The sequence below is a fragment of the Chinchilla lanigera genome, unplaced genomic scaffold (genome assembly GCF_000276665.1).
Source record: "Chinchilla lanigera isolate Chin_1 unplaced genomic scaffold, ChiLan1.0 scaffold00047, whole genome shotgun sequence".
NCBI lineage: Eukaryota > Metazoa > Chordata > Mammalia > Rodentia > Chinchillidae > Chinchilla > Chinchilla lanigera.
Window position 1 is genome coordinate 6,588,666 of NW_004955448.1, and position 25,278 is coordinate 6,613,943.

The 25,278-nt window shown below is 40.0% G+C and overlaps 1 protein-coding gene across 4 annotated transcripts in view; it reads right to left on the minus strand.

The window, feature by feature from the left end:
- Positions 1–219: 219 nt before the first annotated feature.
- Positions 220–25,278, minus strand: part of Plch1 (phospholipase C, eta 1) — a 226,203-nt gene continuing 201,144 nt past the window's right edge. For 3 of the 4 annotated variants that reach the window (XM_013518675.1, XM_013518676.1, XM_005393067.2), the window contains 12 exons: positions 24,830–24,901; positions 21,992–22,083; positions 19,275–19,372; positions 15,504–15,683; positions 15,305–15,412; positions 13,196–13,320; positions 10,705–10,789; positions 7,770–7,916; positions 7,441–7,520; positions 5,945–6,004; positions 5,138–5,492; positions 220–2,752 (listed from right to left, as the gene is read on the minus strand). In XM_013518675.1, the coding sequence (XP_013374129.1) occupies positions 669–2,752; positions 5,138–5,492; positions 5,945–6,004; positions 7,441–7,520; positions 7,770–7,916; positions 10,705–10,789; positions 13,196–13,320; positions 15,305–15,412; positions 15,504–15,683; positions 19,275–19,372; positions 21,992–22,083; positions 24,830–24,901 (3,486 nt within the window). In that variant the 3' untranslated portion in view covers positions 220–668. The remainder of the gene's footprint in view (positions 2,753–5,137; positions 5,493–5,944; positions 6,005–7,440; positions 7,521–7,769; positions 7,917–10,704; positions 10,790–13,195; positions 13,321–15,304; positions 15,413–15,503; positions 15,684–19,274; positions 19,373–21,991; positions 22,084–24,829; positions 24,902–25,278) is intronic. The other variant, XM_013518677.1, reaches the window with a different exon arrangement.

The window sequence follows — 25,278 nt, forward strand, 5'->3', positions numbered from 1 at the left end:
ATTGTTCTAATACACACCATCTTTGCTGTATTGATCTCATGGATTATATTTTTGTTACTCTAGGATACGAGTCTATTTTAAGATTTCTCAGAGAAAACAAAATACATTGCTAATTCTTTTTTCTAGCATGGTATGGGAAAAATAAGAAGATGGGAGGGGGCTGGGGATTTAGCTCAGTGGCAAAGCACCTGCCTGACAAGCGCAAGGTCGTGAGTTCGGTTCCCTGTACCGGAGAAAAACCAAAAAAAAAAAAAAAAAAGAATTCATCCCTTTGTCGTTTGCAAAGTCTCCTAACCAACTCTAAAAGGGAATAAGAATGACATTGTGACAGCAATCTGAGGACATAGTGAAAAGCATCGTTGTGAAACATTAAGTACATCATGACCCAAGCTGTTGAGAAATTTCACATCTAGGGCATGCACAGATATCGTACTGATACAGTTTACAACACCTCAGAGGAGAAAGATCGTAGGTGTATGGGAAGTGCCATGGGCTCTACGTACAAACACATAAACAAAGAGAACACAGGGATTCAAATACAGACCAAAATACAAGTTTAAAATACATTTGAAAATCATTTCAAAGCCAAGGATCGTATTTACCAACAACTGAAAACGCTAACATTCTATAGAATACTTGTAAACATTGAAAATGCAGTTTTGTATAATTCACAGTCTCAAAAGAAAATAAATTTCTGGTTTATCATCGCTGCTTGGCTCAGTCTGCAAAACAGAATTATCTGAACAAAACTGGTCAAAATAGCCATAGCGAAGGGCTGTGCAGGCCCCCTCGGGGATGCCGCGGCCCTCCGCGCTGCCCTCTTTCGTGTTCCCCAGATAGCCGGCGATGTACGAGCCGGTGGAGTGGCGGTTCACAGCCGGGCCGGTTGCTGAGGATTTGTTCCTAAGAACCACTCCTCCCCCGTTACTCGGGTTCACCACTTTTTGCTTGCTGGCTTCCTGCTTCTCCTTGGCACGACTGGCAATGTTGCGCACTCTGCTTTGACTTCGGGATGACAGCTTTCTGACCAGCGCCCTGGGCAGCTGATTGACCTCCTGCTTCGAATACAGGACTTGGCAACCGTCTTCTTGGTCGAAGGACACCAGCTTCCGAAGCTGCTCAGTGAGGGCGTCTAAAGGCTCCAGTGAGTTTGTCTGTACAGTCACAGCGTTCTTGTCTCTAACACCGGTGGTAACAAAGCTCTTACTGATGCACTGGTACTTGCTCTCAAAGTTGCAGGCAATGTCCTCTGATGTCAAGTCCCCCAGACTTTTGGATTTGCAAGGACTTGGCAGCTTTAAAGCAGGTAGAGGAGAATATGTTGGCTGCTTGGGTAGAGGGCCACGCGCATCTTGAGCAATAGGCTGCTGAGGCTCACGGATTTGGTTCCTTTTTGCATTTGAATTTGAGAAACGGTTATGCACAAAGCCAGCACCCTGATAGGCTGGACAAGAAATACTTTGATTGTGGACACCTTGAAGATTGTTGACTACTTCGGGGGCAGAAGGGTGGAGAATCTCTTTACAGTAGCCGTTTCTCAAACCTCTCTGAAAGTGTATCGCCACTTCCTGACTACACTTCAGTTTTACCGAAGAAGCAAGTGGACTTGTGCTATCTCTCCTATCTTCATAGGACGTCAGAGACAGACTTTCTGATTCCCCATCGATTTCCACAAGGCTGCTCTCTCCAGAATTGACGCCAAGAGGGGGACCATCTGTTATATCTCCTAGCGTCGAGTCTGTGGAAATGGCAGGACTGCAGCTGGTTAGTACTCCCCAGTCTTCTACACCGGTGGGACTTTTTGGTAACCAGCCAAGGGGACCACTAGGGGGTCCAGGCAGGTTGCCATGCATGGCTCTCGCCTCGGTCTTACCAGGGAGGTCATCATCTGCCTTAGTTTTGGAGATGCGAGAGCCGGCTGTCTCACAAATAACTGTGTGTGTTCCAAGTGTGGGGGTCTCAGGACTGGAGGATGGGATGAGCTCAGGAGATGAACACAGGAAGGGTGCCCTCGGCTTTCCCTTGGAAAAACTGGGCTTGAAGGGTGTTCTTAGGACCGTGGTAGGTAAAGGAGGGTGGCCTGACGTCACACTAATGCTCTGAAGCTGAGAAACCACTGCGAGGTTGGCCTGCGTGCTGCTCTCGTCAAATTGGCCGATCAGTGCTGAGATGGAACTGCCTGGCTCACTCTCATTTGTGAAAGTGACATTGTCAATGAGATGGGAAATCTCCGTGTCCTGCAGAATGGCAGTTGAATGTAAGTCAGGTGTGTCAGAGCAGAGCGCGGAGACATCTGATAGAGAAAAGGACGTTACGGCTCTTCCTTTATCCTTGTCGCCTTCCACCTTCTTGATCTCTAGAGCGCTTTGTGAAAGGACGCTTTCCGACAACACGCTTTTCCCTTCCACAAAGCCCTGGGCATGGCCCTTCTCACTGGTTCTCACACCAGGCAAACTTGGGGTTAGATTAGCTGGAGGACTGAGAGCCAGAGGCTGCCGTGGGGAAAGGGACTTGTTGGGACAGTGGTTTTCTTGGCAATCGCTTGTCACACTTGGCTTGGTTCTCCCACCTGGAGGGCGTGTCACTTCCACCTGTTCTCCTGCGACTGACTCCTTGGCAGAGAAAACAGTGGAGGCCCCTCGGCTGGTGTCTTTGTGCAGGAGAGTGCTGGAGGAGGATAACTTTCTGTTGAAATTTGGAAAATGTGGGTCTTTTACACTTGCCTTCCCTTTTCTACCATCTTTATTTTCTGCTGAATGAAACAAACAACATTTTAGGTGACACATATCACTGTAGATAGGACCTGCAAACACTCATGTTTGTCTTGAGACAGACAAATGGAGAATGTAAATCTGTTACACCGTGACAGAATATAATTATGGATTGCACTGGCTTGCGACAAACTGTCTGTGTGATGAATAAATGGTAAAATATATTTAGAGGAATTTCACTGAAGCTTCCCTTTGAATGTCTATTACATCAACTAAGGATGTAATATTCATTGTCAAAAAATGTCAATGAGTTACCATACTTTCACAGTGAAGATTACCTTAAGTTGTTTCCTAGTCAGATTTGTACTACAGAAGCATGGCAATAGAAACAGAACAAGACAGCTCTGTTAAACAAAGTATTGTGGCACCTGGAAGCAAAATACTATAAGCTTTCAAAATTATATATGTATTAGTAAAAAAAAAAAATCACAATACCATTTTTAAAAACATTTTGGTAAAAGATTTAATTTAACCAGTTGATTTCTAAAACAATTGAAAGGGGCAATAATTACAGTAAAATATAAATATCTGTTGTCTTAAAAATGTAAAGATAATTGATTATCAATTCTATGCCATTGCTAATACCTAATAGTTTGTTAATCATACTTTATTACAAATACTATATATTGCATTTTCCCCCTAAAAGTGGCAGTATGAGATCCATAAAAACACACAATTTACAGTAATTTGGGATCTCTCTTTATAGCTGATGGAATGCTAAGATAAAATTAAGCATTTGGTTCTTCTTGATAGGATTATTTTAAGTCTTTTAATGCTCAAAGCCATATAAGAAAAATAAATTTTACTTAATGTCTTCCTAACTGAAAAAATGGCCATAAATATTTCAATCCCCCAAATTATAAAAAAATCCAAATATCTTATGATATTGCCACTTCGAGATAGCCACTATAGCTTTTGCTATACATGTCTAAAATTTGTATGCTTTTTCTCCACTGAATGTTTTTCTGCAATATAACTTGAACTGTTGCATGAGTACTTATTGTTCTATGTTACCTTCTGTTTACTACGTACGACAATTCATACGACTTTTTTAAAGGTGGGAAAGAAACATCATGCAACATGCTTTCTAATGCTCCTTAATGATATTAACACCGCAACTATACGTAGCATTAGCAGTTAATTACGAACAACTTATATCATACACAGCTTTATTTTCCCAAAGATAGACTTTAAAAATAAATTTTAAAACACATATTTTGGGGGGCTGGGGATTTAGCTCAGTGGCAAAGCACCTGCCTGGCAAGCGCAACGTCGTGAGTTCGGTTCCCGGTACCGGAGAAAAACTAAAACACATATTTTGTCTCTGACACTGCTACTCACAAATATCAAACTTCTGAATTCCCCCTCTCTCCTTCAAATAAACCACTCAGAAAATGGTTTTCCTCCTTAGAATATCTTATAATAAAAATCAACACAAGAAAAATGCTATTTGTGGGAAAATAAATCACCAAAGTAGATTAATAAAAGAATCACTTTGCTAAAGATATCAGCTATCGCATTCCACTTGTCTGAGACGATTCTGATTTAAATAAAACATTTTTGTCCCAGTGACGTGAAATCCACACTTTGAGCACTTAAATTACCTACAATAGGATGGAGTCCCAGACCACAGTTAAGAGCTCTTTGTCACCTCATAAAACAGACATTGCTCTTTATTGAGTTCCTGCAGACTGGAGTGTACAATACACTCAAATTAAGGGAAAAGAAGTCAGCGCCTGGTCACTATGCTTTCAGAGCCTGTGACCGGACAGAAGCTATGTACACGCCTCCCTCCCTGACAGCATTCAGAGACCAAGGAAGTGAGAACACAGGAAAGCACCGCCTCCTGAGCAGGCAAAGATTTTTAAAGTGAAAGAGGTAGTTTGCTTGTAACAACTGCTTTCCTTCTCCATAAACATTTCCAACCATAGACATGTGTTACATGGTGAGAAAAGTTACACAACCATATTCAACCTGAGAAGAGTCAATATAATTCTGCTCAGTCTCAGAACAAGTAAGCAGGGTACCACCACATGGGAAGCCAGTATTTATGCTCATATTCTGGCAGCTTTCACTTCCCTTTCTCCTGCTTCACAGACCCGCATGCTCCAGCCCGTCACTCGGGACAGCTGCCCTTACCCCTCAATGTCAGTATCAGGTGACAGTGTCATTTCAAGGTTCTAGTTGAGGAGGAAATAGGTTTTTGGCCCCGCTCTTCCCCAAAGTTTATAATCTGGTCTAGAAGATTACATAAAAATTATTTATTTATTTTTTTTGGTATATTTTATTTTGACAGCAGAATGTCAACCATTTCAAAAAGGAAATGAGGGACAAAATGCAGCGTGGAGAAACTCAAAGCATCTTACCCAGAGAGTTTTCTTTTCCATCACTGTCCTTTGCCATCTCAGATATAGGCAGTGACAAGGCCCCTAGAAGACTTTTATCCACGGGCATAGAGACGGGGCGGACTTGCAGGCTCCGTGTGGTCCTCCTCAGGATGCCATCTTGATCTCTTGTGGCCTCAGACACAGAATCCTTTATCTCTACCATTTCTTGCAAGCCCATTTTGCTCTTTTTCCTGCCTTTGGCTGGGGCACTGGCTGTGCGACGCAGAATCCTGTCTCCAATTGATCGTTTCCGAACATAATGGGAAGTGTTTTCTGAAGAATTGTGCCTGGGATTCTTATTGAACAGTCCCTTCAGACCTTGGAGCTGTCTGTTCTAAAGACACAAAAGGACCAATCACAAGTTAATTAAACGCCATCACATCAACCATCAGTTTTTGAAATAACAGTCCCATGGAAAATAAATACAAAAAGAAACTGTACAGCCACTGAAGTTATATTCAAAACAAGAGAACAACGGCCCACCGCACATTCACTCAGCAGCATGCACGTCGTGTCCACCTTCTTTTGGGAGGAAGGTAGCCCTCTGCCTTCCTGACCAGCCTTGCCCGGAAGCTTCCTACCCAGAGTGACAAGGCAGGAGGGGAAGCTTCCACAGTTAACAAACAGACTGATAACAAACTTCAACCACCTTTAAGCAACAGACGAGTGAGTGTTTCAAAGTGCTAAGCAGAAAAAAATGGAGCGATATGGTATGAGAAAGCATGCGCTATAACTGCTTCAAAAGAAATATGCCAGCAAGAACAAAGCACCATGCTGAGAAACTACCTTTGTAGCTCCTAGAAAGTGCAAAATAGTATAACTTGGGTTGAGGATTAAAGGGCTCCACTGCAAGGGAAAAAAAAAACATAAGAGAGTTGGGGTTCATTCAAGAAGGTGGTACAAGGAAACAAAAGAAAAAGTGAATATATTTTCATAAACACTTTCTCTCCATTTTGGTGACTTTTATGTTCATTCATTTTCCCACCACACTGTAGTGTATGCCTCCCGGCATGAACACATTCTGAAAATAATAACGACCTAGCACCAAAATGGCATTCATTTGGGAGAAAGGGCAGAAATCCTACAGAACATGTTGAGACATATATATATATACACATATATATAAAAACAAATTTTTATGCCATTCTGAATTCACTGTTTTCCTCCAACATAGTGTATAATTAACTTGGGTACCCTAGAATTCAAGAATCATTTTTAAATCATTTATATTTGTATCTGTTTAGGACAATAGAAAGATCCCAAGAAGCAGAATGTACAGAAACCCAGGAACAAACATAGGAAGCCATAGCATAAAACGTTATTCTTAGAAATAAAGATCCTTAACTCTCCTTTTCTGACTGAGGTGAAGATAAATATACGCCCCCTAACTTCATCCGCAGCTGGATTGTAGTCATAATAATAGTACTATTAGCCCACATTTACAACATACCACAAAGCTTTCTAAGCACAACATAAATCTATTAATGAGGGAGGTACTATTCACACATGAGGAGGCAAAGGCATGGTGAATGTGTGACACCTCTACAGGAGAAGCTACAGGCTACACTGACTTTCTGGTAAAGACCAGCATAAGACATCCCAAGCCCTATTCAGTGCTCTTACAATCCCTGCAAATCGTATCTGGCCTTGCAAATTCATACCAGTGTCCGAGTCTCCCGTCACCGGCAGGGCCAGATGGGCACCAACGGACTTTTAAACCTCAAATCAGTTCTACAGTGAAGAGAACAGCAGCAGGACAGAACCAGAATACATTTTTATGGTTCCTCTGCTCTAAGTTCTGAGGGTAGTTTTAAATTCATTCGCAATTTTTAGGTTCACAGTTAACAATCATGCCATATACATGCACCCTGCCTAGAACCTGCTGGGGCCACGGCCCAATGTCAGGCAACTCATCGAATGTGAGACATGACATTTCCCCTGCAGCCAACTGGGTGTTTTCAAGTAGTAAAATAAAACTCAATGTTTAACTATGCCTTCAATTGCCTTAGTCAAATACATGGCTGCCTAAACATGTAGGAGTTTCCTCCATTCTATTAAGCCATGAAGGGTCCCTGGGTGGGAGGAGTGGGGAGTGGAAGGAGCACGAGTGGATGGGACTATGGCTGGGAGAACAGGCCAGGCTTGCTGGACTGACCTACAGTCCTCCAACAAAGAACACTTTGTTAAAATGTACTTTTCTTTTACACAGTTAGTCAGCCAGTAACTTTGTTAGGGACCATATTATGGTTTGGAGTGGCTTTAGGCCTTATAATCGTTCTTACCTTTCCATAGATTTCATTAATGGTTATGTGGACAAATATGGATGCTTCCGTGAGTCCTTCCAAATAGACATGCCGGTAGCCTGATAAAAACAGAGAAAGAGGTTGCCGTTTACTTTTTGCATTTCATCTCTTTGGATGAAAGAGTGTTTAGTATGTGAGTTAACTATAGTCCTTTGCATTTTAGAGAGCACATTAACCATCACATTTATCAAATGACACATATTTTATATAACACACATGCTATATAACTCGTAAGGCACAAGTCATATATTAAATCTTCCCCAAAAAAGAATGGTCATCCTGGAGAAAAAATATCAGCTCACACCTACCAGGCACTAAGCTGCTAAAGGTCACAGTCCTTTGTCCAACGAAGTCTCTTCCAATGGGATCATGATCCCACACAAGGAACCGAACCAAAGCTATTTCTGGCATGTGTACCGTAAATGTCAGGGTTTCTTCCCACACAGGGTTAAATCCTCGGAGAAAGAGAAAAACGAAAGTCAGAAAAGCAAAAGGCTTGGATAGAAATGAGTCAACAACAATGTCTACTAAGCAGACAATAAAACTGCCTGTAATGGTTATTAAACTCCTGCAGAAGACCAAGCCACTCCAGGATGCCTTACTGAAATAAAGGCTTAGAATTTACCCCATTGCTAGAAAATAATTGGTAAGAAAATTGCCTGTAAATTATCCCATCAATTCTGCTCATCTGTGTTCTCAATTGTATTGTAAAGGAAGCTCTTTAATATTCAGAATGCTTCAGTAAATTCAAGAATTATCTTATAAATGCTTGGGGATATAACTCAGTGGTAGGGCACTCGCCTAGAATGTACAGGACCCTGGGTTTGCTCCTCAACACCACAAAATATAAATAAAATAAAATAAATTCTTACAACAGTGATCTAAGAATATTTTAGCAAAAATAGTGAAGAATGTAACCCCTAAAGAATTACGTTTTTCACGCTTCAAAAATACTGCTATTGTAATAATCATCAACTCTAATTTTATCTGAGGTGTTTTGCAAGTTTCACCACTGTTGTACCTGTCCTGTTTGACTCTTACAGCAATCTTCTAAGAGTATCAGGACAGGGTTCACTGCTGACTTTCAAAAAGATAGGGTAAGGGATTTAGCTCAGGGCTGGGGGTTTAGATCAGGGCTGGGGATTTAGCTCATGCGCTGGGGATTTAGCTCAGGGGCACAGCGCCTGCCTGGCAAGTGAAGGTCATGAGTTTGATTCCTGACACCAGAAGAAAAAACCAAAAAAACAAAACAAAAAATATATATATAACTTTTATAATTATACAAGCAACACATGCTTCTGTTTGGAATAGTAGGAAATACCAATATTTATAATTCATTTCATAGTTAGGAAAACTTATTTTCATAGAAAATAATCTGTCTAAGGTCATAAAGTTAATGACAGAACCAAATTAAACTGTACGCTACTGATTCCCAGTTGCCTCTCATGAAGCAACTTGCTACGTTGTTATATTTTCACACCTACCAGAAAGGAAGAAAGAAAATACATAACGTGATGCAGCTACTGCTATGGTTTGTCCCTAAAGGTTCCTAAGTGGGAAGTCTGAGCCCCAGAGTGGCCACGTTAAAAGATGGGGCATTCTGGGAAGCAATGAGGTCAACCAGGGTGCTGTCCTGGAAACCACTGATGAGTTCTCATGGGACATCAGTTCTATAATACCTTTCATGAAGGGGTTATGAAAGAGCAAGCCTGGCCCCACCCTGCCCTTTCTGGCTTCCTGTATTGTCACAAGATCTCTTTCTCATTCATGCTCCCTCATGATGCCATCTGCCATGAGGGGATGCAGCCTGGGAAGCTCTTGCCTGAACCAGTGCCATACTGTTTGCACTTCTAGTCCCCAAAATAGTGAACGAAACAAACCTCTTTTCTTAATACAGTGATAAGCTTCAAGTATTTAGTCATAGCAATGGGAAAATACTTAGACAAATACTAAAAGGTAAAATTACATCTATTTATTAGCAAAATTCTCAAGATAAAATAATTATAAAAATTGATACAAACTCAAGCATTCCATAAGTTTCTTTTTCCCCCTTTCTAAAACTTGAACACAAGTTTTACTACTTCTCTGCATTCCAAAGGTGTCAATTACATTGCTCTAGGGATACAGCTCAGCAGCACAAGCACCTGCCTCGCAAGCCCAAGGTCGTAAGTTCGATTCCCAGTACCAAAAATAAAGTCTCAAGCTAATGTAATAATTACAGTTTGAAAATTTCCCTGTTGCACAAGAGATTATCTTTTTGTTAACTTAGCACTAATCTCTGAATTACTTTGTGACTAAGAAAAGAAAGAACAATTTATTGGGCACTGGTTGGAAAATACCATATAGGAAAGTTGCTTTCTTTGAGCACGCTACAACTGAAAAGCTCTGCCTACCTCTTGAACTCCCATCTTTGAAGGACTCACTATGAACCATTAATTTCTCACAGGTTGGATGACTGTGGTTTACATTACTTAGAATGTTAATGATTATAGGTTGAGAAAAGTAGGTATGTGATATTTCTCAAGTGAATGAACAAATACAATTTTAGATTACCAAGGAAAAGATACAAGACTCAGGTAAACAAAGCTACCTTTATATGATAAGGAGAATGTGGCCCATCTACCACATGTACATTCCAGAGGTGAACTTCCCAGAGTGTGCTGCGCTTACCTTTAGAGTTTTACATTTTGCAGAAAGAATGAGAAATTAACCTGAATAGCAGGCCTCACAAATTAGAGCTAGGAGGCATCCCTTGTCATAAGAAAAACAGAGATCTACTACAAAGTGTTTTCTTAAGCGAATTTTTAAAATATCATTCATAGCCGGGTGTGGTGGTGCACACCTGTAATCCCAGCACTCGGGAGGCTGAGGCAGGAGAACAGCTGCAAATTCGAGACCAGCCTGGGCTACAAAGTGAATCCAAGGCCAGCCTGAACTGCAGAGCGGGACCCTGCCTCAGGAAGACATACATACATAAATAAGTAAGTAAATATCATTCATTCTTTTTAGCAGAAAAAAATCAGTAAGACCCTTGAGAGCTGAGATCATACAACCACCAACAAATACCATGTAGCAATGCAAGGTACTTAGCTTTATGTGTTGAAAAGATCCTCACATAACCGCAGGTGGCAGTTATGATTTCAGGGACACACTGCTCTCCTCAATAGACACATTTTTTATTTTTCAGTGCAAATTCTAGCTCTAGAACTCCTCAGTAAAAGTGGACACAGATTATCACCTTACCATTGTCATCCACCACACGAGTTTGATCTTTGCAACAATCCACTGGCAACCCAATAATTTCAACTTCAACAAAGGGATCAATGATCTATATAAATAAAGAGAAAGTATTATTACAAATGATACATCGCTGTACAGGTGTTAATTATTTGGAGAATACTGACCAAAATGTCCACATTTTAACATCAACTGATTTCACAAAACGCTTACTGACAGAGAAGACTGACACCACGTGCAGCAGAAGCAGATATGCAAGAGAGGGATAAAAGGAAGGCTATTAAATTTTTGCTTGCCCATATCTGCTAATACTACACAAACTTTACTGAATTAATCCACAATGTCTTCTCAGGATACATGCCCGATACCTATGAGAGTTTTCCCATGCACAAATTCTTAGAGAATTTGAATAACTGTTAACCTAAATGTCCATCCTAAGTCAGGCGGCTACATCAGATAAAGAAAGGGACAATACAAAAAAAAACAAAGTTCTCTAACATAAACAACGTCGATCAAGCTAGACATAAATGGCTCTTACTGTATGGGTAAATTTTCGAAATACTTTGAGAATAGATAAAATTGCTCCGTTATGATAGGGGCTGTGCTTGCTGTTGGGTCGGGGACAGACCCTGAGAGAGCAGGTGGAGCCTTCTGGGGTTCTAAAGACACTCTGTCTTGATCTAGATGACATGAAAGTGAGCTAAGCCATCCACGTTTTGACCTTGGGTATTATAATGTAAATTTAAAAGTATTAAAAGGTAAAATGATTAAAAGTAAATTTAAAAAAAATATGAGGTTTTGCTTTCTTTGCTAATTTTTTGCAGTGATGGCGTCTGAACCTAGAGCCTTTGCACTGAGTTACACACTCGGCCTTTTCAAATTTTGTGACAGGGTCTTGTTAAGTCATTAAGTTGCACAGCCACGGCTTGAACTTGTGATCCTCCTGCCTCAGCCACACAGAGGACTGGGGTGGCGGGTGTGCACCACCACATCCGGCTCCTGTCCTGGTTCTCCTTGTTCCTCCTCTCCATCTCCTCCTCTTTGGGATGGGGACCTGCTTTGTGGGTCACCTGTGTGTTCTCCTTTGTGATTGATACAAGTTCTGAGTGATTAGCAATGAAGAAATAACACAAAGCACCAGAAGGAGTTCATCTAAGAAAGTCTGCCAGGCAGGAAAAACACTATTTTAGAAACCTAGAGAGTGGGGAGGGGGTAGAGGCTTCAGGGAGTAAGAGCTACAGATATGATGGAAAACATTGAGATGCTTAAATTACTAGCTACACTTTTTAATTTACTAAATAACAAAAGTCTCCTCATTTTTAATTAATGGTTTTATACTAGAAGTTTTTCCTTTAAATAGAATTCTATGATAAAACTGGACCATGGAGGACCTCAGATTTCAGAGGCAACTAAAGAACATGATTTCTCTTCTAGTAATTCAGTGTCTTCATATCTGCATCCAAAAAGGGAAAGAAGTAAGAACGAACTTTCTGATGCCACCAATTAATGATGCCTGCTGTTGAGCGGGCAGAATGTAGCGACAAGAGGGAAGCAGGGGGCCGATCCACTGCAGGCTCCTGCAGCAGAGCTCACAAGGTACACAGTGGCTTGGATTAGGCTGGTGACAACTGAGATAGAAGAGATGGTTCCGTCTGAAGCGCCCACTCTTTAAGGAGTAGAACATCACTGCGTATCTGCTGAAGATGCTGAGAACAGGGAGAAGGTTGGAAACAGTCCCCTTGGAGGATGGGGTGAGGGAGAGCTGGGAAGACGAAGCTGCAGTGGGTTACAGTGCTAACTAAGGTCCACTGAGACTTGAAGAGTTTATGGTACAACCAAACTACAGAGCTATGTGGTTTCACCCATCAAGGTCCAGAAATAACGGTTTAAAAGGTGAGAGAGCAAAGGGTCTGACGTGATGGACTGGCCCTGAGAGGAAGGACATGAGAACAAGAAGGGCTGAGGGCGGGGCAGGCCAAGAAGGCCAGGGTCAGGTTTAGTGGAATTAATGGAGCAAATGCCTGGGAAAAAAAGAGACTGCGCTCACACAGGCAGACACTTATAAAACCTGCTTCAGAGGTCCGACAGGTGGTGACAAGAGTGAGCGCGTACCCCAGGAGCATGTGGTGACACGCAGCAGGCACGAGGCCTGCAGATGAGGAGTGAGGATGGGAGGTTAATGCATGCTCAGGCAATGTTTCTGTCAATAATGAAACGGTTCTTTGCTCTCCAATTTTATCATTGCCAGTGTCAACCTTGAATTGTGAGCTGAATATGATACATTCAAGCCTCCAAAAGAGATGATGTGCTACAGTCCAGCAGGAACTATGTGTGATCTCCCAACAAAGCTGTTATGTCTGATGAGCTGAGGCTGTTAGTACTTTATGAAGGAACAAACACACACACACACACTTCTAAAGATATTTCAGATGAAATGCAAATATAATAAAATAATCACATAATGAACCACTTAGCCACTTAGTAACACATAGCTTACCTCGCCTCGGTCCCCAAACACGGAGTCTGGAGGTTTGGGGAGCTGCTGTCCACTGATCACCTTCAGGATGAGCTGCTTTTTGGGGTTGGCAGGAAGCGGGTCACCAGAGAAAGGGTTGAAAGTACCTAGGCCAAGTAAAGTGGAGGTTGGGAACACGGGAAGAAACACACACACACCACACACCACACACCACACACACCACACCACACACCACATACCACACACACACACACCACACCACACACAGTTTAAGCTTGTAAAACAAATAAACAACAAAGGCTGATCATTACAGTGCTTCACAGAGCAAAGGAATTATCACATAACTATCAGAGTAGCTTTTGCCAGAAGGCTACACCAGCTGGCATTTCCATAGCTGTGGCTTTCATTAGAATCTGCACTCCCAAAGGCCAAGAAATGGGACAATTTAAAGCAAGTGTCTGCAATGTTACTGTAGCACGGATGAAGAAAACAATTTTATTTGAGTGCCAGCAGTATAAGGGAAGCACTTGTGTTAAATTCAACTAATTTTCTACCCTAAGCTATCTCAGGTATAGAAAAAAGAATACAGAAGAAATGGAAAAAAGGCCTGAAATCCTAATCTGTGTGCTTTTGTGGGTTTTTTTGTGGAGTAAGGACTGAACCCAGGGTTTTATGCATGCCAGGCAAGCACTCTACCACACGACCACGTCCCCAGCCCGAGGCTTAAAATTAAGCAAATAGCAGAGCAAGAAAATATGCAAAGCATAAAATCCTGAGGACATATCTGCCAGCGTTTTGTTCCTTAGTTGTTACAAATCTAATCTGGAAATTTTTAGGGAATTTTAATGAGCAGAATGAAAAGAAAGTATTGTTTTATTATGCTATATTATCCCTTCTTTCTGGTTAGCACTGTTTTGCTATTGGACTATATTAACTAAAATGGCTCAGTAAAATCTATTGTTTCAGGTGAAATTTAATTTTGCCAGCTGGCCTTAGACTCACAATCTGGCAGCTCAACTTAGAAATAATGACCAATAATGAACATGTCAGAGCACTGACAGTCTGCTATTCATATTACTCTTGGTATGCGCAAGAAATTTACTGCCTGAACACCATACTTCACGAATGCAGTTGTGACAAGGGTTCCTAATTTACCTTTAAATTTTGTAATTTGCTTGTGTGGTTGCTCTTGTTTTAGAGGACTCTGGATCAAACCCAGAACCTCCTGCATGCTAGGCAATCCTCTACCACTGAGCTACACCACTCCAGCCCATAAACTATCTTTTAAAAAAAAATCATCCTGTATGGAGGTTTCTCAAAAAGCCAGTAATAAAACTATTAGGTATGTATATATGTGTGTATATATATATATACATATATATATATATATATATAAAACAGAAATCAGTATGTCAAAAAAAATCTGCACTTATACATTTATCACAGACCTAGTCATAATAGGTAAGAAACAGAAACAACTAAAGTGTCCATCAAATGATGAATGAATGAATAAAGCAAATGTGGAATGTGAAATATTTGCAGTGAAATATTATTCAGACATAAAAAGCATGGAATCCCATTATTTGTAGCAACATGCATAGAAATAATGTGAAATAAAGTACAGAAAAAGAAACACTGCATGTTCTTATATGTGGAAGTTAAAAATATTTGTCTCCATGAAGTAAAGAACAGAAGAGTGGTTACTACAGTCTGTGGGGGAGGGGAGGATGGACACAGGGTGGTTAGTGGGTACAAAGATAGAGCTGGATAGGAGGAATAACTTCTAACATTCTACGTAGCCCAGTAGGATGATCATGGTTTACAACAATTAAATTAATATTTCAGATAGCTAGTAGGATTTTGAGTGCTCCAAACACAGAATGATACACACACACACACATCACAAATGATATGTCTCAGGTGATAGATTACCCTGATCTGATCACTATACCTTGTACACATGTATTGTATATTACACCCATAAATATGTACAACTATCATGTGTTGATTAATAATAAAAGTAAAATAAAATTAAAAATTATGCTGCAAAACATTGGGATATCACTACGATGTCTTTAGATATAGTTCATCCCGTTCAGAAAGACAACTATGAATAAAACTAACACATACCTTTGCACATTTGCTGGGGTTTGAGGACGTAGCCACAATTGCCATTTGTCTTGAATTTGGCTCGGTTTAACTGCATCATTCGCCCTTCAGACTGATAGTTCAGTGCCACTGTCCAAGTTGAAAATTTGAGAGCATTAGGCAGGACAGCAAAGCAGGCTCAGAACATACAGAGAACCACTGTTTTCAGGGGCTTACGCACCAAGCTGGCAACCTGTGTTCCAGTAGGGCAGAGGGTTGAAGTTACTGGAATCTATGCGGTAGGCAGAGGGGTAAATCCTTGTGAGCTGCTTTTGGTTATAAATCATGAATTGCTCTGATTTCTGCTGAACCACTTGATGTGCTCTTGTTTCACTGAAGGATAACACATTTCCTGTGGTTCCTGGCAGTTGGTAATAAAAAAAGGGAAAGTGAGAACTATAGCAAAGCGGCGAAGAAAACACCCCTCACGAAAGATTGCTTGATGTGACAGTACTCTATCCCAACAGCAAAGGGCAGGATGAAAGGGTTAAATGAAAACCTTTAGACATATTAAACTGAACAGAGTTCAACTGAGCAAGAAACAGTTTGAAAATCAAGCCACTCCCAGAATCAGAACAGATTTAGAGCATCTTATCTCACCACATGGGCAAGTTACTGTCAAAAAAATAGTGACGTTCAGAAAACAAACTCTAAGTAGAGACAGCCCACTTGGGTACAGCTCTTGTATTACTTGGACATGGTTTGAAGAGTTGGCCACTTGTGACTGGTTAAGATGTAGCTACTTGGTACGTGTTACAAAAGTAGGTTACCTCTGTTTTATGTATCATGTTTGTTTACAGTTTACTATGTACAAAGGGATCTTTAGTTTAGACAAAATATACACCAAGGCAGTTTTAGATTAAACAGTTCAATTTTACAAACCAAGGTAGAGATAACTTCTGACTCAGGAAGAACCATAAAATTCCATTCTTTGAATTTGCGAGGTTGAGGTCAAATAACAATGAGTAATTGCTAAGGTACCTGCCCATTTCCGGCTCCTATGCTCTCCCCAGAATTCAATCATTCCCCTAATTCATGTCTATCTCGTTAGCATGAAGAGAACGAGTAGAACAGTTATTTTCTAGGTTTATGACTCAAACAGAATCTCTTTACCAAAGATAGAGACAAACATGGATAAGTAATAGTATGTATATAACTTCTGCCTGATAGCAGGAAGATATCCATTGAAAATATTCATTTAAAAGGCAATGTGTGAAACATATATTAACTGATAACATTTGGGCTCTAAGAAAATAAAGGGGAGAGACCATTTAGAGGAAAACAAAAATTGGGTTTTAAAGTTGATTTGAACAGAATTATGGAAAACCTATCCAGAAGAAAGGAATAGCATTTCTATTGGTTCACTGAAAAGAACAGTTAGTGTTTATACTGTTTGATCAATTTTGCATGCCTCTATCTCGTAATCTGAGCAACTACTTTGAAGACAGCAATATGCAGTATTATAGCCACTGTTAATTTCCTGTCATCTTGTTTTGAAATTCTGTATCATTTTTACTGTTTTTTATTCTTTTTAAAATTAAAAAAGAACATTAACAAGAAATAAAGTTTCAGAAACAAGGACAAACATCCATCCACCTTGTTAGGCTTATAAATCAAGGGAAAAAATGAGAGGCTTTAGTACAAAAGCCGGCACTTATGGTTTCTGCTTGGGCAGTCACCATTGTCAAGGAAGCTACAAGTCTAGGAATCACGGTGGAGCCTCCAAACACTTAATATTCCACTCTTTTCTTGAATCCTGCCTTTTGAACCATATCAACAATGCCCTATCGGGCTGGGGATTTAGCTCAGCGGCAAAAAGCGCCTGCCTGGCAAGCGCAAGGTCGTGAGTTCGGTTCCTGGTACCAGAGAAAAACCAAAAAAAAAAAAAAAACAATGCCCTATCACTGAGCTGCTTCACCAAACAACCATTCCCTATCCTCAAAATGACCACTCCTATGTCCTCTAGATTTGTTGGGAAAGAACAGCCTGGATGAAGATCCAAACAGGACTAGAGCCGCATTCTCATTCAAACTCTAACAAATTAAATTGTCTGAACCCATCTGAGATGCAGTTCAAAACCAAAGTGTTGAACCAACTGGACCTCCATCATATCTATACTGCACACTGTTTATTAGCCTGTATAGTCAGTCTCTCAGGACCTTGCTGTCCTCAGAATTATTATACACCCTTAGATATTAAATGCTAGCCAAAAGTGAGTCACGGTGATGCAGTCCTGTTATCCTAGCACTAAGAGGTTGAGGGAGGAGGACTGCAAATTCAAGCCCCACCTGGGCAATTTAATGACTTAGCAAGACCCTATCTCAAAATAAAGAAGGGTTGGGGATGTAGCTCAGTGAGAAGGTTTTGGGGTTAACCACTAGTATTGCCCCCCAAAAGAGTTGGACAAATGACTCAATGCCACTTCTAAGCTGGAACTTGAAACAGACATAAATACAACAGGAGAAAGAGAAGTGATGCTATAGTTTTAACCTGATAATTTCTCCAGTACAGACCCTTTAAAATATATACTGATAAATATTTTATCGAAAGAATTTATTAACATAATTTATACATCTCAAGAAAACAATTGAACTTATTTACAAATTTTAATACAGAAAGCCTTGACCATAGTAAGAGATAACACAGTCTTTTTGACAAGTCAAATTTAGATGGAGTAGCTCTATAAACAACACAACTTGTTTCTGTCCACATAAATATGCATACCCTAGTATCATTAAAATGATATTGCTTAAGTACTTATGATTTAGCATATTAATAGAGTTAAATTATTGTACTTAAGGATAAGCTATGTATTCATTATCTACACCTCATTTGATGACTTAAAAAACAAAAGACCCAGCTGAAGATTATTTTCTCTTAAGCTAGGGGGTTAATAGCTCCCAGTGGTATGTATTGGAAAATTTTCATTCTGTATACCAAATCTACCTTTAACTTCATTCAGCCACTCACTGGTTTTATTTTTGGGCTGTGGACAGTAATTATAAAAATATAACTGCTGGGAACCTTAAGGTTTCTCATTCTCACATGTGAAATTAACTGGAATTTTGTACAACTATCACTATTTGAGGAAAAGATCAACACCAAGAGGAAGAAAGGAAATCCGTCTGCAATTAGAAGAAGAGGCACTTGTGGACCCTGGCAGAGGACAAAGATCTGAGCAGAATCCTGAATGTTTGTGAGAATACACAAATTGCCGTAACATTGTTTCCTGTCACTAAGGTATGCTGAGAAACTTAAGTATTCTGTTTCATTTTACTTCTACTAAAATTAAAATGAGCTCGAAGCATCACACAATGGTAAGTTATTTCAATAAGCATTCAGTAACCCAAATGAAATAGAAGACAAAGGGAAAAACAGCCAGTGGCAGGAAAATCAAGGGTAAGAATAGCTGTGACTAGAATTTCTCAGTTCAATGCAGCAATTGATAGTTGAAAAACACTGAGTCATTGCACTGAAATTTCTGCTCTTTTTGTTACAACTTTAATGCATGGATTATACTACTTTAATCAAAGTCAAAACTTACAAAGAGGAAATATTTCCAGGGTGTTGCTTTAGCCAATTAATTTATTCTTTCTTTTCCTCATTCACACTTGGAAAGGCCATCTGTGACTGGTCATTAAGCCAGGACAGGTCTCCAAGTTCAAGCTTTCACTTGAAAGCTTGATGCATGTCTTTTTATAATACTAAAATCCTCTTCAGCCCTGTAGGATATATCTCTGACCTCCAGACAACCAGGCAACCACCATGATCAAGAGAGCCCTCCATGTGAGCTGAGAATTGTATCAGCAATCACTTCTTGACACTCAGATGGATTCTATACTCTTCCATATACGTGCAGTGATAATACGATTAACAAAAGCTTATTTAACAGTTGACAAAGAGAGGTCAAGAATGTTTACACAAAACAGGAGAAAAGACTCTCGGTCCTTACCATCGTCCACGATGTCCTGGGCTGCCACAGAGTTTGTGTACACAACCAAATCAGACAGCTCTCGGCAAAGCTTCATGGTTTTCCTTCGGCGGCCCAGCCTGTGAAGCACACACCCAGCATTCGTGACATTTCAGAGTTGGAAGAGGATGGAACTTTTGGTTAGTCCACCCTCTCTATGTAAGAGAACAGGTAAATGATGTGCCCTAGGTCAGTAAGGACAGACCCAAGTGTGATTCCTAGCTTAGTATTCTTTCCATCATGGCATCCTTCTCACATAGTCCTAATCACCGCTCCACCAGTGGTCACAGCTTACCCTCATGCATTTTTAAGTTCCATTGTGAAGGGCTGGGTTACGCAACTAGGGAGAAACATCACAGAGTGGGACTGACACGAAAACAAATAGAAACACTGCATTATGGGTCATAGGAATTTTACACCCAAAGGAAATGTATCAAAATTTCCATTATCTTTAAAGGTGTGATTACAAGTATTTTTATTTTCTTTTTTATAATTTTTCAGTATTCCCTAACTTTCTTAAAACAAATATGCATTATATTATTTAATCCTTCTGGCTCTGATATTTTCTGTGTTCTCGCTGCTCCACTAACCACTCCTAGGATTTTTCCTCTACAATCTTACAAATTCTGCCGTTACTCCTTATCACATCAAAGTCCTCCACAAACTATCACTTTCCCGCACATGCATGCTTTTCTCCTCTGGGGGAATATCAAATTTATTAAAAACTCCAATCCTCACTCATATAGCAACACAAAGACCAATACGCACAAGAAAAGATGCTCAGCATTATTAGTCATTAGGGGTATGCAAATGCAAATTCTAATGCGATGTCCTGTCATACCTCTAGGATGGCTATAACAAAAATGCAGACAATACTAGTACTACCAAAGATAAGAAGAAATCGGAACCCTCATAGATCACTGGAAGTACACAACTGCTCTGAAAAATAATTTGGTGGTTTCTCAAAAAGTTAAAAGAATGATCTTGTTTCTCAGCAATTCCACTTCAATATACCCAAGAGAAATAAAAATGTACACCCACATAAAAGCTTATACAAGAATGTTCATAGTGGAATTGCTCTTAATACCCCAAAAGTGAAAACAAGCTAAACATCCTCCAACTAATGAATAGATATATAAAATGCAACATAACCATACACTGGATTATTCAGCAATAAAAGGAAATGAAGTGCTGGTAAACGCAACAACATCGATGAGTCTTGAGGGCCTTAGAGGAAGTGAAAGAAGATGCTGGCAAACCTACAGAGACACTGGGTGCCAGAGACTGGGGGAGAGGCGGGTAGAGAGTGACTGCAATGGGTACTAATTTTCTTCTAGAGGTGATGAAAGTGTTCTGGAATTAGTGGTAACAGGTTTTATTTACTCATTGAAAACAGGAGTACCTACTGGAGATAAAACAGTAAACCAATTAGGCGAAATCCCCGCCATAATGGTGCTTATATACATCCATAAAAGAACTAAGGATAAAATGTACCAACAGTTCATTTTGCTAAGAAAAGAGGCACAAATATAGACATCTATAAAAATCAGTTGAAAACTACACTATAATCCCAGAACTCCGGCAGGCTGAGGTAGAATGAGTACAAGTTCAAGCCCAGCTTGAACAATACAGCAAGATTTGTCTCAAAATGAAAACTAAAAAAGGTCTGGGGCTATAGCTCAGTGCAAAGGCCCTGGGTTCAGTTCTCAGTACCATAATAAACAAACATCAGTGGGAAGAAAGACTGCATGTTCATCCTTTATCATACAAGAAGTTCTACAGCCACTGGTGAGTATCCAGTTTTGTGAGGGCTAATCACTGAACACTGAAGTTTAATTCCTGCAGGATGTCTACTCTTCAGACTTCACTTCATTCCGTCTTTCAATAAAGACATACAGGTGGGTGGGTGTATGTCCCTCTATCTATTTACCTCTGGTGTAATTCACATTTCTTCATGAGATTTATAGGATAAATTGCCAGAAAGTCCTATGTCAGCTCATGTGTCACAATTTAGGCTCTGAAAATGTGGTCATTTTATATTCAATCATTTATTTATATTATTAGTACACGTGTGCAGTACATATTACTATACTCATCGTGGGGCGTTGGGAGCTGAACATAACACATCTTAATGCTTTTTCCTGCTCCTCCCTCTTTCTTCTCCCCTCCCTCCACCTCTTGGTCCCCTTCTCATTTTTGAAAACCATCACAAATACTGCTGATAATAAGAAATATGTTTTTGAGCGCTTATTTAAGTGGGTCAGGGCTCATATGCTAATGAGTTTAATGCCTTTAATTCTTATAAGGGCCCTAAGAAGTACACAGAAAAAAGGAGCTTCACTTGCCCCATGTTAGAATTAGTAAGTACAGGGACCAAAGTTTGAAATCTGGCTGACTGTAGCTCCCTGGTTCCTAATGTGTGCTGAGCACCTAGCTAGCCCTTGTCTTCTCTGTCAGCTTTATCTACATTCATGTGGCCCCTCTCTCTTCTCTGGAGGTAAGTTTATGTGGCAGCCTCTACAGCTGCATGTAGTAAGGGTCTCCTTACGTGCTAGGCACAGTGCTGATTCCCTACAACATTATTTCACAGCTAGTTAATCTTCAAGCTTTACTTGGGGACACACAACTAAAACAGCCACGACGACAGGAATGGAGAAGTCTGAGGAGTCTGAGCAAGAACCATAGAGATGCTCTCTTACCTGTACAGCTGGCCACTCTCCTTGCCAGGGTTCAGCTGTGTGTCTTCCTCATCATCGGTACTGTAGGATTTAGAACGGGATTTTGTGGTTTTCTGCAGGAAAGATCACAGTAAACACGATAAACATCCTATCAGGTATATCCACAGCACACAGAGAACAAATTGGGTTTTACAATACACACACACACACACTCTGAGGTAATAATGTGGAGAGGGAAAACTTGACTTGTTATTTAACTGCTTCACCATTAAATAACAAAGATTTTTATGGCCACACTTTTATTAAAGTATTAATAACAAAATTTAAGGTTTCATAATCAGAAACTGATTTCTAAGCTGTGCAAATTGAGGTCTGAGAAAAACTTTACTAGTCATGCATTTTGAAAGTCTCTACAAGAGGGAAGGTCAAAGTTGTAGAATCTAATTAAATAATTATAAGGGGAAAATGTCCTTTTGTATAGGAAGATCACTCTCGTTAGTGAATAATAAAAGGCAGATTTGGTTTTATAAAATAGTACAGTCATTTAAAAATACCTACCATCCCTGTCTTTGATCAGTACGCACTCAAATAACCATCTAAATCAAACTGCTCTTTGGAGATTATGATCCATTTTTATTTCCAGCAGCATAATGAAAACTGACAGCCACAGCACTGAGGCTAGTAAGCCTGGGATTGCTCTGTTAACTTCTGGACAGGTTAGTTGTTAGACAAAATTTTTTCGGCATGATGTGGTTTCATCTCCACCAGGCCAGGGGTCACCACAATATTTTTAGGCAACACATAAACAATATAAATGATGGGGAGGGACTCCAGTACTTACAGAAAAGCTTGCCACCAAAAATACAGCTTCTACAAACAAACTGAGATCTTGAGACAAAGTACCCAGATAACTGAGGAATATGGCTTAGGGAAGGCATGGGACTCCATTCCCATACTATCATGTGATCGTTTCAACTTCCAGATGTTCTCAAACACAATGGATAAAAAACAATCTCTCATGGGCATAAACATGCTTAACTCCCTGGTAGACTAACAGCAAGGTGCTAGTTTAGTCTGGAGCCTTCTCCGCTCACCTCTTCGGCTTCCTATGTGTTTTTTAAATGGGTGCGGTGATAAAATCAATTACCAAGTCACTAATATAACTTATATAAAAGTCTTTCTAAGGCAATAAAATAAATAATATTTAAGATATTTCTTTTGAAATAAAAAAAAAAAATAAATAAATGGGTGCGGTGACATCTACTTCAGAGGATTATTACAGTGACAAATGACATAACATAGAAATTCATTTTGTAAACTATGGGATAGTAACTTCCAATGTAAAATATTATCAGTGTTTATTAAAATGATATATAAATTTGCAGGCAGCTGTTTATTCTTATGACTGGATGCATGAGAAGTTCTACTTCTGTAACTGAAGTCCTGCCTAAAACATTTAGTTGGGGAGATAATTTTCATGGAAAGTTGTTCTCGGAAAGGAAAAATCTCTAACTCCACATACACAGGTTGAGCTTTCCGAACCCAAAATGCTTCAAAAGCTGAAACTTTTTGGCCCCAACATGAACTACAAGTGGCAAATTCTACACCTGACTCTATGCGACAAGTCCTAGTCAGATCACAGACCCACTAAAAATATGGCCTAAAATTACCTGCAGGCCATATATACAGTATACATAAATTTCGTGGTTAGACTTTGGTCTCATTGCCAAAATATCTCATTATGAATATGCAAATATCTCAAAATTTAAAAACAATCAAAAACACTTCTGGCTCCAAACATTTCAGATAAGGATATCCAATCTATACCTAGTAATCTGAGCTATCACAATAATAAATCTATCTCTTTTTATAGTGCTAGTCTATCCCCAAGAGGCCCTATGATTTTCCCATTCTGTGGTTACTTTCTCGCTAAAGGTAACACCTAACCCATAGAGATTTTGTGGGGGTTTTCCTGTGGATTTTTTGCGGGGGAGGTTGGTTTTAAATTTCATGTAAATGGAATCAATCTACATACACTTCCTTGATTCTGGGTTCTTTTGTTCAACGTTAAAACAATCATTACATAATTGAATATAGTTGTAACTGTTTTCCTTCTCATGACTGTTAAATATTCTCTTATGTGAATATACCACAACTTTATTTATTCAATTGTTGAGGGACATTTGGACTATTTTCTGTTAGTATTATTACAACTAATGTCACTATAAATGTTGTTGCTTCCGTCTGTGGACATAACCCTAATGGTGGAGACGCTGTGTGTGATACATAGCACAGCTTAAAACATCCTGTGAAACAGTGTGCCACAGTAGTTTCACAAATGTACACACCCGTGAGCAGAGATGGGAGTTCATGCTGCCCGACGTCCTCACTAACACTGGCTTTTGTAGTCTTTTGTGTTACCTGGTGCGGCGGATGTGTGCACCACTGAAATGTGCATTTTCCAGACGGCCAAGAAGGGTGAGCCCCATCTCCGCCACCATTTGGATCCCTCCTTTCATGAAGTACACATTGAAGCCTTTTGTCCAGTGTTTAGAGATTACGTTTCTTGTCTTTTTGTGGATTTGGAGAAACTGCATAGTCAGGATAGAAACACTTTCCTGGATAGTGTATTTAATAATATTATTCCCTAGTATATGACTTGCTTTTTGATACGCTGGATAAATAGAAATTCTTACAGTTTAAAGTAGTTTAAAATTTCAATCTTTTCCTTTTTTGGAGTTCTGCTTAAGAAATCTTTAGGTATTTCAAGATCACCAAATGTTCTCCTGTTACCCTTCAGAACCCTTAAGTTAACTGCATTACCGACTCTACGCATTTATCACCACTCTTAATTCATACCTTGTGTTTTCCAAAATTGGTCATGAGCGATCGTCCATGTGACTTCTTCCCACTTTCCTTCATGTCTGGATTCTGAGTAAATAAAGGCATAATATAACTACTCGCCTCCTTTTGATTTTCCTCAGCTCTGGTGGGATGGCAGGGGGACCCCTTCTCCCTACTGTCCTGCTCACTTTCTCCTCTGCCACCCCTTTACGTCAACAACAAAAGAAGGAACGCTAAATAGATGCCCAGCCGCAGACAGGATGCAGCCGCTGCCCACCACTTCCCAAGGCTCAGGCCACAGGCTCCGTGCAATGCCCCGGTCTGCTGGCCCTTACAGTGCCTGTTCGCCTGCATGTCCACAGTGTAGCATGTGTGCTTTTGGATGCATTAAGGGGGATAAATCATTTTCAGTTAAGAAGAGATTTACTTTTGGAGAAATGATCAAGATATTAAAAGCCAATTTT